This window comes from Ornithorhynchus anatinus, chromosome 17 (genome assembly GCF_004115215.2).
Source record: "Ornithorhynchus anatinus isolate Pmale09 chromosome 17, mOrnAna1.pri.v4, whole genome shotgun sequence".
NCBI classification, from domain to species: domain Eukaryota; kingdom Metazoa; phylum Chordata; class Mammalia; order Monotremata; family Ornithorhynchidae; genus Ornithorhynchus; species Ornithorhynchus anatinus.
The window spans coordinates 38113164-38126493 of NC_041744.1; the positions used below are offsets into that span (position 1 = coordinate 38113164).

The window sequence follows — 13330 nt, forward strand, 5'->3', positions numbered from 1 at the left end:
GGTTGAGAAGCAGCATGGCTCAGTGGAAAGAGCACGGGCTTAGGAGTCATAGGTCATGGGTTCGAATCCCAGCTCCGCCGCTTGTCAGCTATGTGACTGTAGGCAAGTCACTTAACTTCTTTGTGCCTCAGTTCCCTCATCTGTAAAATGGAGATTAACTGTGAGCCTCACGTGGGACAACCTGATTACCCTGTATCTACCCCAGCGCTTAGAACAGTGTTCTAATAATGTTGGTATTTGTTAAGCGCTTACTATGTGCCGAGCACTGTTCTAAGCGCTGGGGTAGACACAGGGGAATCAGGTTGTCCCACGTGGGGCTCACAGTCTTCACCCCCATTTTACAGATGAGGGAACTGAGGCACAGAGAAGTTAAGTGACTTGCCCACAGTCACACAGCCGCACTTAACAAATACCAACATTATTAAAATAGAGTTGGCCCATGTGACTTCTCCATACAAGGAGCTTACTGTCTACAGGGGAAGACAGACATTAAAATAAACTTCAAATAGAGGAGATAGTAGAGTATAAGGGTATTTACATAAGTGCTGTGGGGCTGGAATGAAAATCAGTCAATAGTATTTATTCAGCACTTACTGTGAGGAGCACTGTACTAAGTGCTTGGAAGAGTAAAATACAGTAGAGTTGGTAGGCACATTCCCTGCTCATAATGGGCTAAGTGCTTAGTACAGTGCTTTTCACACGGTAAGAGCTCAATAAATATGATTGAATGAATGGGTTTACAGTCTAGAGGCTTAAGTGCTTAAGAGGTACATAGTGAAGGGCACAGTTAACACAGGGGAGGGCTGGAGGAAAATGAGGACTGAGTCAGGGAAGGCCTTTTGGAGGAAATAGGATTTCAGAAGGAATTTGAAGTTGGGGAAAGTGGTGGATAATTGAATGTGAAGGGGGATGCCATTCCAGGGCCAAGGGAGGACATGGGCAAGGGATCGGGGTGAGAAAGATGAGATTAGGGTTCAGTAAGTGGGTTGGTGCTAGAGGTAAGGTAGGAGGGAGCGAGCTGATTGAGTGCCTTAAAGCCAGTGATAAGGAGTTTCTGTTTGATGCAGGGGTGGATGAGGAATATGGAGATGTGGACTAAATATTTTTTCAGAAAATTGATCTGGGCTGCAGAATAAAATTTGGACTGGAGAGGGAAGATACAGGAGGCAGGGAGGTCAGTGGGGAGGATGTTGCAGTACTCAAGGCAGAAAATAATAATAATACTGATAATTGTGGTATCTGTTAAGTGCTTACTGTGTGCCGGGCACCGTACTAAGCGTTGAGGTGGATACAAGCAAATCAAATTGGACACATTCCCTGTCCCACATGGGGCTCAAAGTCTCAATCCCCATTTTACAGATGAGGTAACTGAGGACCAGAGAAGTGAAGTGACTCACCCAAGGTCACACAACAGACAAGTGGCGGAGCCAGGATTAGAGCCCTTTGCCTGACTCACAGGCCTGTGCTCTATCCACTAGGCCATGCTGCTTTTAAGTGCTTGGATCAGAGTGATAGCAGTTTGGATGAAGAGAAAAGGTGGATGCTAGAGATTTTGCAAAGGTAGAACTGACATAGATATACATGGTCCCTCCCAGATAGAGGCCCTTACAGCTTGCACAGAACCAAGACTGGAGGATGGAATTATTTGTGTAGGAGGGGAGGAATTGGGGACGGGAGGTAGGCGAGGAATACTTCTACCAGCTCAATTGAACTGTAGTCTCCCAATTACTTAATATAGTGCCCTGCACTCAGAAAACCCTCAGTAAATACTACTGATTAATTTATTCATCCAGGTGCCAGGGAATATAGTGGAAGATAGGTACAAGACTCAGAACACTCTATTCTTTCCAATAGAATGGATTTGGCCCCTGCCTTTTCCTCCGATATCAGGGGTCTCAGCCCCTGTTCTTCTCATGCCCGATGTGAATCTCTGGCATAAATGTGCTCCTCACAGAGCTGACGGTTACCAAGCTGGCCCCCAACCACTGCATACACAAATGGCAACTCCTGGATAGAGGTATGTCCAGAGGGCAGCACAACAACGAAGATTTGCTGAACAGATGAGTTTCAGAATGAAAAACAGCAGAGGAACCAAAAAGAAAGGAGAGAAATACAATGAAGAAAAAGGGTTAACAAGAAAAGGAATAGAAATCAAGGCAAAAGAAGAGTTAGCCACTGATCTCTGGAAACAGAGCTATCATGATTGCAAACAGAGCAACATACCCGCATATATTATAAAGCAGATACGTTCAAGGAGTGATAGAAAAAGCCAATGTAGCATCTGAAAAGTAATGAATATAATCCTTTAAAAATTAGAATTCCAATAAAGAAAAAATTCATTTGGCAAGCTGAGATAAAATGAAACCTCCATAATGAGAAGAAAAAATAGAGAAAAAACCAGTAAATGATGAGGAAAAGCCAAATGCTATAAAAAACAACTTGTAAAATACAGAATTTGGCAGCTACCATCTTAAAGGAAAAAAAGTCCGTAAAGCTGAATTGTTTTCAAAAATTAAAATTGGTTCTTCAAACAAAAATTAAAAAGTAAAGAAGTTGTCAGCATTCAAGTCACTGACTTGATTCTTGGTCACATAGAGGATTTGTGCAGATGTTGATTTATTCACTTGGGCATCCAATTGTATTTATTGAGCACTCACTGTGTGCAGAGCACCGTCCTAAGCACTTGAAAAGTACAGTTCGGCCACAGATAGAGAAAATCCTAATCCAGCAACAGACTCACAGTTTAGAAGGGGGAGACAGACAACAAAACAAGTAGACAGGCATCAATAGCATCAAAATAGGTAAATAGAATTATAGATATGTACACATCATTAGTAAAATAAATAGAATAATAAATATGTATAAATATACACAAGTCCTGTATGTAACATCAGTCTCCCATAGACTGATCACCACTCCATAGTGCTTTGTTAATTTAAACAATCATATTTATTGAGCACTTACTGTGAGCAGAGCACTGTATTAAGCATTTAGGAGAGTATAATATAACAGAGTTTGAAGACATGTTCCCCCTGCCCAGAAGGAGCTTACAATCTAGAGGGGGAGACACACATTAAAATAAAATACAGATATGAACATGTCTGAGGGTGGGGTAAATATCAAGCTCTTAAAGTGTACAAATCCCAAGTGCCAGAGCGACATAGAAGGGAGAGGGGGGTAGAGGAAATGAGGGCTTAGCCGGGAAAGGCCTTTTGGAGAAGATGCAATTTTAATAAGACTTTGAAAGTGGGGAGAGTGATGGTCTGTCAGATATGAAGGGGGAAGGAGTTCTAGGACAGACATGGGACATGAATGAGGGGTCAGGGGCAAGATAGGTGAGACCAAGGTACAACCAGTAGGTTGGCATTAGAGGAGCTAATTGAATGTTCTGTGTTGTCATAAGAAATCAATGAGGTAAGGTAGAAGGGGAATCAGAGCTTTAAAGCCGAAGGTAAAGAATTTCTGTTCAATGTAGAGGTGGTTGGGTAACCACTGGAGGTTCTTGAGGAATGGGGAAACGGACTGAATTTTATTTAAGAAAATGATCTGGGCAGCAGCGTAAAGTATGGATTAGAGTCGGAAGAGATGGAAGGCAGGGAGATAAGCAAGGAGGCTGATGCAGTAGACTGGGTGGGATAGCATAAGTACTTCGATCAGCATGGTAGCAGTTTGAATGGTGAGGAAGGCACACATTTTAGCGATGTTGTGAAGGTAGGACTGACAGGATTTGGTGACATTAAATATGTGGGTGAATGAGAGAGAGAAGAGTCAAGGATAAGGACAAGGTTATGGGCTTAGGACATAGGATGGAGGCATTGTCTATAGTGAGAGGAAAGACAGGAAGAGGACAGGGTTTGGATGAGCAGATAACAAGTTCTGTTTTGGACATACTAAGTTTGAGGTGTCGGCAGGACATCCAAAGCAAAAGGAAATGCAAGACTGCAGAGAAGAGAGATCAAGGCTGGAGTTGTAGATTTGGGAATCACCTGCATAGAGATGATAGTGAATGAATTCTCCAAGAGAGTGGGTGTAGATGGAGAGTAGAAGGGGACCCAGAACTGAGCTCTGAGGAACTCCTACACTTAGGGAGTGGGAGGCAGAGAAGTCCACAAAAGAGACCGAGAAGGAGCCGCCTGAAATGGGAGGAGAACTAGGAGAGGACAGTGTCAAGGAAGCAAAGGTTAACAGTTATGGACAATACAAAGGCATTTTCTTCCATTAGCAGACCTAGTCTCCTAAAAATCTAATTCCAATTCCAATTTCAATCTCTCATTCCAGTTTCCATTCATTTCCAATTGTATTTCCAGGAGAGGAGGTGGGCCTCAATGTCCAAGGCAATGGAGAGGTCGAGGAGGACGAAGATGAAGTAGGGGGCAGATGGAGTAGGACAGTTGGATTTGACAAGAGGGAAAGCAGTTGGAGTGAAGGGGTGGAAGCCAGATTGGACGGGATCAAGGAGAGAATCATCTGCATGTCTAGAGAAGCAGCATGGCTCAATGGAAAGAGCCCAGGCTTGGGAGTCAGAGGTCATGGATTTGAATCCTGACTCTGCCACTTGTCAGCTATGTGACTGTGGACAAGTCACTTAACTTCTCTGTGACTCAGTTACCTCATCTGTAAAATGGGGATTAACTGTGAGCCTCACGTGGGACAACCTGATTACCCTGTGTCTACCCCAGCACTTAGAACTGTGCTCTGCACATATTAAGCACTTAACAAATACCAACATTATTATTATTACTTAGATCATTAGCACCTAGGAGCTTCTGTAAAAATAGTAGATCACATTCTCAGGTTTTTTTGTCATAGGAGCTCCCAAAGGGTTGGAATTATAATTATAATATAATTATAATATAATAGCTTCCATTAGCTTCTAGGATGTCTGTCATATTTTGTCTGGCTGCATAGAAAAGATTGAACAGGATTGGCCTGAGTACACAGCCTGGTTTTACTCTGTTGGTGATAGAAAAATGAGATGGCAAGCCCCTCCAATTTTATTGAAATTAGCAGTCATTGTGAAATAGATTTTTAGGCGACTAGGCCTGCTAATGGAAGAAAATGCCTTTGTATGGTCCACAAACCCTCTGTAGGAATCTAGGTGTAGTTCTTGGCATTTCTCTGTAATCTGTAACACAGATGATTTGTGCTGTGTTGTGTGGTCTGAAGTTACATCGACTTGGGGAAGGTGTAGTTAACAGTGTTCTTCAGGAGCCAGGCCAAGAGGGCAGAGGATCTACTCTTGCCCCAGTGGGAGACAGTGAGCTCTCACAAGAGTTTCTATAGTCAGCTGTCTTCCCTTCTTTCTTTAAAACAGTGGCAATGGCTGCATCTTTTATGTCTTTTGACATGGCATTAACGTTCTATTTGAGCATTATATGAAGAGCCATTATACAAGAAGCCGGGTTACCTAGTGGATAGTGTATAGAGCACAGGTCTGGGAGTCAAAAGGACCAGGGTTCTAATGTCGGTTACGCCACTTATGACCTAGGGCAAGTCACTTCACTTCTCTGTGCCTCAGTTACCTCTTCTGTAAAATGGGGATGAAGACTATGAGCCCCAAGATGATATCTTGATACATGATATCTAACTTGATTTGCTTGTATCTACCCCAGCGCTTAGTACAGTATGTGGCACAGAGTAAGCGCTTAACAAATACTATTTAAAGAAAAGAGTCCAGAAGGGCAAATGAACCACACTTAGCAGATTCTGTTTTGACTGCTGCATCAGCCTCCTTGATGACCTCCTCATTTCCCAAATAGAGACAAGTGAGTAGAGATCCCAGGTTAAGGGTCATATAAACATCCTTTTGAATGGGTTCATATACATGCAAACACTCAAAGGGAGACTACCCATAAACAAACATGCAGGGTGACAAACACACAGAATCATATGAGTATACAGAGAGGCAAAAAGGCAGAAGTAGAAGTACATCTGTAGATAGGTGTCAACACTTCAATACAAATATGTTTTCTTATCCAGATAAAGAATTGATATTTCTGCTAGGTGACTCCAAAAAGAATTAGCCATGTGGGAAGCTGGGGCTCATACCTGGTCAAGAGATAAATACAGGCCCAAAATAAAGGTTTTTACTCCTCTATTAAACTCTAAATTTGGTTGAGTAAATTACGTTTGAGGCTTGGTCAGAGTAGTAGTTGGTTTGTCTCTCTCTGAATGGAGGTATAAAATCTGTGTAGACGGAGACTCTGGATTGTTCTCTTTGTAAAATGGCCTGCTCTGGTTTTCAGTTTCCATTCATTTCCAATTGTATTTGTTGACAAGAAATAGAGCCAGTCAAAATCATGTAACTCTTGTGAGGACACACAGATTCCCTTATCTGTTTAACCACTGCTTCCTTTCTCTAGGCCTCCGTGATGTCACCTTAACAAAACGTAAATCACTCTATTACACCGTTCAGCATTTCCAGGAAATAATCTCCACCACAGCTTCAACTTTAAAATTTGACAAAGATCTTGCCAATGCAGATTGGAATTTGGTTGAGGAATCAATTGTGTTTAAAAATCCATATCAAGTGAGTAATTCCTCTTCAGGGAATACCTTTAACCATGAGATTAGAAGTAGGAAAGTGAAGCCTCTGACAGAAGTACTGACCCTCAGCTTGCCTAGGGCCCGACCACCTTCCTATCCCCTGAGTACATCCTTGAAGAGCTGTTGGGAGCTCCCAGGATGCAGCTAATTAATTAGTCCCCTGGAGTTAAGTCCAGCTGAATTCTCAATTGCACTGATGAGGCCACTGGCTGTGAGGCAGCAAGCTTTTCATTCATTCATTCATTCATTCATTCATCCATCCATTCATTCAATAGTATTTATTGAGCGCTTACTAGTGCAGAGCACTGTACTAAGTGCTTGGAATGTACAAATCGGCAACAGATAGAGACAGTCCCTGCCCTTTTATGGGCTTACAGTCTAATCGGTGGAGACAGACACACAAGAACAATGGCAATAAATAGAATCAAGGGGAAGAACATCTCATTAAAACAATAGCAAATAAATAGAATCAGGGTGATGTACATCTCATTAACAAAATAAATAGGGTAATGAAGATATATACAGTTGAGCAGATGAGTACAGTGCTGAGGGGATGGGATGGGAGATGGGGGAGGAGCAGAGGGAAAGGGGAGAGAAGAGGGTTTAGCTGTGGAGAGGTGAAGGCCGGGGGTAGAGGGAGCAGAGGGAAAAGGGGAGCTCAGTCTGGGAAGGCCTCTTGGAGGAGGTGAGCTTTAAGTAGGGTTTTGAAGAGGGGAAGAGAATTAGTTTGGCAGAGGTGAGGAGGGAGGGCATTCCAGGACCGCGGGAGGACATGGCCCAACAGCAAGTAGCCGAGAGTGAGAACTTGGAGGCAGTTATGTATTGTCCAGGTCTTTCTGAAACTTACTGTAAGTGTGGGTTTTATATATTTGTTTAGAGCATAGCATTCTTTTGCTCCAGTTAGCTCTCACTGGTGCAGGTGAACCATTCCACTATATGTGCTTGAAAAGGTACTTCTTGCCATGCTGCTGTTTGCCAATTATAGTACCTGTTACTACTTAAAACTGTCTTGTCTCCGGATTTCCCTGAAGCCTAAATTTCAAGCTTCCCCTCTAGAAGATGTTTCTGCCAACTCCATTGTATTATACTCTCCCAAGTGCTTAGTGCAGTGCTCTGTGCATAAAAATTACTTGATAAATACCTTTGATGATGATGATAATGAGAGTGCAACCCTTCTCCATCTTTCACATCCCCAAAATCATTTTTTTTCTGGGTCTTTCCATCCCCTCCGTAGTCTTAGTGGAACACTAGTGGAAATGCCAGGATGAGAAAATAGGGGCTTATAGGAAGTACAGTGCATGAAAGTAAATGCCTTGGGGTCAGGGATTGTGTCTTCCATGTTTCTTGAACTCTCCCATTCACTTAGGTACAGTGTTTAGGTCAGTGTTCGGTAAATACAATTGCTGGATGGATAAATTGAGCAGAACTGCAGTCCAAGCAAAAGATAGAAAAGTAAGGTCTTGACATTTATCTTCCCTTGGCTGGGCATGTTCCATTGCATACCAGCTCCACCACTTGCCTGCTGTGTGATCTTGGGCAAGTGACTTAACTTCTCTGTGTCCTAGTTACCTCATTTGTATAATGGGGATTAACTCCTACTCCTTCCTACCTACACTGTAAACTCCATGTGGGACAGGGACTTGTTCCAACCTGGTTATCTTCTATCTCCCCTAAGACAGTGCTTGACATAGTAAGCACTTAACAAGTACTATAGTTATTATTCTTGCTTCTCCAGTGAGGAACTCCACAACCCTCTCTTCCTCTTGCTCCTGTCCTTTTCCACACCCCCAGGTGTCCACTGCCTTTCACTTTGCAGCTGAGCAGGCAAATGAGTGTCACTGACCAGGGGGAAAATCTCTTACCTGTCTACACACTTCAGTTGGCTGTTCCTGGCTTTGGTCCACTACTCTGGGTTCCTTTAAAAATCCCTTTTCACTGCGATGTGCTCAGCAATCACATCCATCCAACAATCAGTTTGCACAATCACATCCTTAGGCCTTTATCTGCAACCCTACTGAGATAGTCCTCTGGAGAGCTATTGATTGCTTTGATTGTCACCCAGATCCATACTTTGTGGCATCAGCAGGGAGGCCCCAAGTTGGTCTGTGGGCAAATCCCCCAGAGCCTAGACTGGTGCTGATGAGCACCCCCTCCACCTCTACCCGCTCCACCTGTGCTTCTGACCCCATCTCTACATACCTTTTTAAAACACTCGTCCCTCTCTTATTCCCTCCTTGACTATCAACTGTTCACTTTCAAAAGGCTTCTTCCCCTCTGCTTTCAAACATGCTTATATATTCCCCATCCTAAAAAAACCCTCCCTTGACCCCCACGGCTCCCTCCAGTTATCACCTCATCTCCCGCCTACCATTTCTCTCCAAACTTCCTGAGAGAGTTGTTTACACCTGTTGCTTCCACTTCCTATCCTTCAATTCTTTCCTAGATCCCCTTCAATCTGGCTTCTGCTCCCTTCGCTCCACAGAAACAGCCCCCTCTAGGGTAATCAATGACCTTCTTCTCATCACATCTGATGGCCTCTAATCCATCCTGATCCTTCTAGACCTCTCAGCTGCCTTTGACACTGTAGACCACTCTCTTCTCCTTGAAACTTTATCCAACCTTGGATTCACTGACACTGTCCTCTCTTGGTTCTTCTCCTATCTCTCTGACCGCTCCTTTTCAGTCTCTTTTGCTGGCTCCTCCTTTGCCTTCCACCCTCTGATAGTAGGGGTCCCTCAAGGGTCAGTTCTAGGTACTTTTGCATTTGTCCTCCACGCCCATGCCATTGGAGAACTCATTTGCTCCCATGGCTTCAATTACCATCTTTATACAGATGGTTCTCAAATCTACATCTCCAGCCCTGATCTTTCTCCTTCCTGCAATCTCACATTTCCTCCTGGCTTCCAGAATTGGATGTCCCATCAACACCTCAAATGATCCAAAACTGAAATCCTTACCTTCCCTCCCAAACACTTTCCTCCCGCTGTCTTTCCCATCACTGTAGACAACACCGTTATCTCCCCTACTTCACTTCACCTTGGCATTGTCCTCGACTCATCTCTCTCATTCCACCCACATATTCAATCTGTCACCAAATTGCTGTCAGTTCTACCTTCACAACATTGCTAAAATCCACCCATTTGTCTCCATCCAAAATGATGCCATGCTGATTCAAGTATTTATCTTATCCTGCCTTTACTACTGCATCTGCTTCCTCGCTAACTTCCCAGACTCCTTTCTCTCCCCAATGCAGTCCATACTTAACTCTGCTGAACAAATCATTTATCAACAAAAACATTCAGATCATGTCTCCCCACCCCTCAAGAACTTCCTGAGAAGCAGCGAGGCCTAGTGGTTAAAGCACCGGCCTGGAACTCAGAAGGACTTGGGTTCTAATTATGGCTCTGCCACTTGCCTGCTGTGTGACCTTGGGCAAATAACTTCACTTCTCTGTACCTCAGTTACCTCATCTGTAAAATGGGGTTTAAGACTGTGAGCCCATAGAGGACAAGGACTGTGTCCAACCAGATTACCTTGTATCTGTCCTAGCGCTAGATTAGTGCAAGGCACATAATAAGTGCTTAACAAGTACCATTAAAAAAATGGCTGCCCATCCACCACCACATCAGTCTTTAAAGCATCAGTCAGCTTGCCCATCCTACCTTACCTCACTAATCTCCAATTAAGGCCCAGCCCACACACTCTGCTCCTCTATTGCTAGGAAACTCACTGTGCCTAGATCTCATCTATTTCCCTACTGACCTCTTCCCCATGTTTTCACCCCAGCCTGGGACTCCCCCTGGCCTCCTATTATACCAGACTACCACTCTCTCCACTTTCAAAGCATTACTTTCAAAACATTACATCTCCTCCAAGAGGCCTTCCCTGATTAAGCCCTCTTTTCCCCCACCTGCTCTCCATTATGCATCATCTATGCACTTTGGACACTTAGTATTGACTCCGCCCTCTATCCCACAGCATTTATGTACATATCTTTACTTCCCCTTGACTATATTTATTGCCATTGTTCTTGTCTGTCCATCTCCCCCGATTAGACTGTAAGCCCATCAAACGGCAGGGACTGTCTCTATCTGTTGTTGACTTGTTCATCCCAAGCGCTTAGTACAGTGCTCTGCACATAGTAAGCGCTCAATAAATACTATTGAATGAATGAATGAATATTACAAATTATTTATTCATATTAATGTCTCTCTCCCCCTCTAAACTATAAGCTCGTTATGGGCAGGGAACCTGTCTACTAATTCTGTTGTATTGTACTGTAGAGAAGCAGCGTGGCTTAGTGGAAAGAGCCCAGGCTTGGGAGTCAGAGGTTGTGGGTTCTAATCCCGACTCCTCCACTTGTCAGCTGTGTGACTCTGGGCAAGTGACTTAACTTCTCTGTGTCTCAGTTACCTCATCCATAAAATGGCGATCAAGACTGTGAGCCCCAAGTGGGACAAGCTGATAACCTGGTGAGTGGGGGGCTACCTGATGAAATATCTATCCCAGCACTTAAAACAAATGCCATCATTATTATTATTATTATTAGTCTCCCACTTGCTTAGTACAGTGCTCTGCATATAGTAAGCACTCAATAATTATGAATGATTGATTGATCGATGGAGTGCAGAGTGCCAAGAACTAAGGCTTCACCACATTGCCCAAGTGCAACCCAGAGAGGTGTTGAAGTCAAGGTTGACCAGCCCCTCCCAAGGTTCTACAGAGATTGAGGCTTCAGTGGGTCGTGAAAGGTTTGCTGGTTAGAGAGAGATCAATCAATAAATTGCATTTATTGACTGCTTACTCTGTGCAGAGAACTAAACTAAGCAATTTGGAAAGTACAATATAATAGAGTTGGTAGGCATGTTTTCTGAACACGAGGACCAGAGAAGCAGAGTGGCCTAGTGCCTTGAGTATGGGCCTGAGATTCAGAAGGACCTGGGTTCTAATTTCGGCTCTGCCATTTGCTTGCTGTGTAATCTGGAGTGAGTCACTTCACTTCTCTGGGCCTCAGTTACCTCATCTATATAATGGAGATTAAGACTGTAAACCCCATGTGGGCCAGGAACTGTGTGCAACCTCATTACTCTGTGTCTTTCCCAGCACTTAGAACAGTGCCTGGCACATAGTAAGCACTTAACAAATACCATAAAAAAGAGCTTACAGTCTAGAGGGGGAGACAGATATTAATAGAAATAATTAAATTATGGATATGTACATAAATGTTATGGGGCTGAAGGATGGGTCAATGAAGGGTGAAAATCCAAATGCAGGGAAAAGAGAGAATAAGAACTTGAAGAAACAACCAAGAAACATGGCTTTCTGGCTCCTTGTCAGTATTGCATCTCTGTGTGAGCATTAATGTCCCAGCTGGTCAATTGCTACCACTGGGGAACTTTAAGGAGAAGTTGACTGTGAGCCAGATTCCATTTTCCTTCATTTTAGAGGAATGTATAGAGACTTTTAGCTTTACAAATGGTGTTTATTAATCGACAGAATTTACTGAACTAGGTACTGTGTGGTAGTACAGTAAAGTGGTGTCAGAAGAGTGCTGTTTTTCGCTGGATTGTAGTGAGAGAGTAACGAGGTAAGGTAAGTGGGAGAGAGGTGAGTGTCTAAAAGCCAATGGCAAGGAGTGCCTGTTTGATGTGGGCTACACTGGAAGTTTTTGAGGAATGGAGAGACATGAGCAGAATGATTTTTTTAGAAGAGTGATCTGGACAGTAGAGGGAAGCAGCGTGGCTCAGTGGAAAGAGCCCAGGCTTGGGAGTCGGAGGTGATAGGTTCAAATCTCAGTTCTGCCACTTGTCAGCTGTGTGACTGTGGGCAAGTCACTTAACTTCTCTGTGCCTCAGTTACCTCATCTGTAAAATGGGGATTAATACTGTGAGCCTCACGTGGGACAACCTGATTACCCTGTATCTACTCCAGCACTTAGAACAGTGCTCTGCACATAGCAAGCTCTTACCAAATACCAACGAATACCGAAAACAAAAGTATGGACTGGAGGGGAGAGAGATAGGTTGCAGAGATGTCAATGTGGGGGCTGATGCACTAGTCGAGATGGGATATGACAAGGCTTCTCTCAGCTTGGTAGCAGTTTGGATGGTGGCTCAACAGAAGTAGTCCCTTGCTTTGGAGTGTGCTGAACCCGGGCGGCCAAGTGACTTTCCCCCATGTGTGGGCATCATTTCTAAATCCAGTATTGAAATTACCCATTGCAATTAATTTATCAGGCATTGGTACTCCTGTGATGAGTCTACATTGTTTTAGAAAAGTTCCTTTTCTTCATAGTGGTTCTTCATTGTAGTGCTTTTATGGTGTTGAGGCAGCATCATCAGGTGGTAACTTAGCTTGTAAGCTCCTTGAAGACAGGGTTCATGTCTACCAACTCTATTGTACTTTCCCAAGCACTTAATACAGTTCTCTGTGAGTTCATAATCAGTGTCATTGATTGATATACCTCTGGGCAGACCTGGGAGGCCCAATATTATTCAATCAGTGGTATTTATTGTGTATTTACTGTGTGCAGAGCACCACACTAAGTGTTTGGCAGAGTATAATGTAAGTGAGTTAGCAGAATGTACACTGACCAAATTAGCTTGCAGCGTAGAGGGTTATTTGTCAGTTGTGTGACTGTGGGCAAGTCACTTAACTTCTCTGTGCCTCAGTTACCTCATCTGTAAAATGGGGATTAAGACTGTGAGCCTCACATGGGACAACCTGATTACCCTGTATCTACCCCAGTGCTTAGAACAGTGCTCTGCACATAGTAAGCACTTAA

The 13330-nt window shown here is 43.6% G+C and overlaps 1 protein-coding gene across 6 annotated transcripts in view; it reads left to right on the forward strand.

Annotated features, from left to right (window-relative positions):
- The window catches only part of SLC9C1 (solute carrier family 9 member C1), a 119971-nt gene that overhangs the window by 59067 nt on the left and 47574 nt on the right, over positions 1–13330 (forward strand). For all 6 annotated transcript variants that reach the window (XM_029082829.2, XM_029082827.2, XM_029082830.2 and 3 more), the window contains one exon: positions 6363–6529. In XM_029082829.2, coding sequence (XP_028938662.1) covers positions 6363–6529 — 167 coding nt within the window. The remainder of the gene's footprint in view (positions 1–6362; positions 6530–13330) is intronic.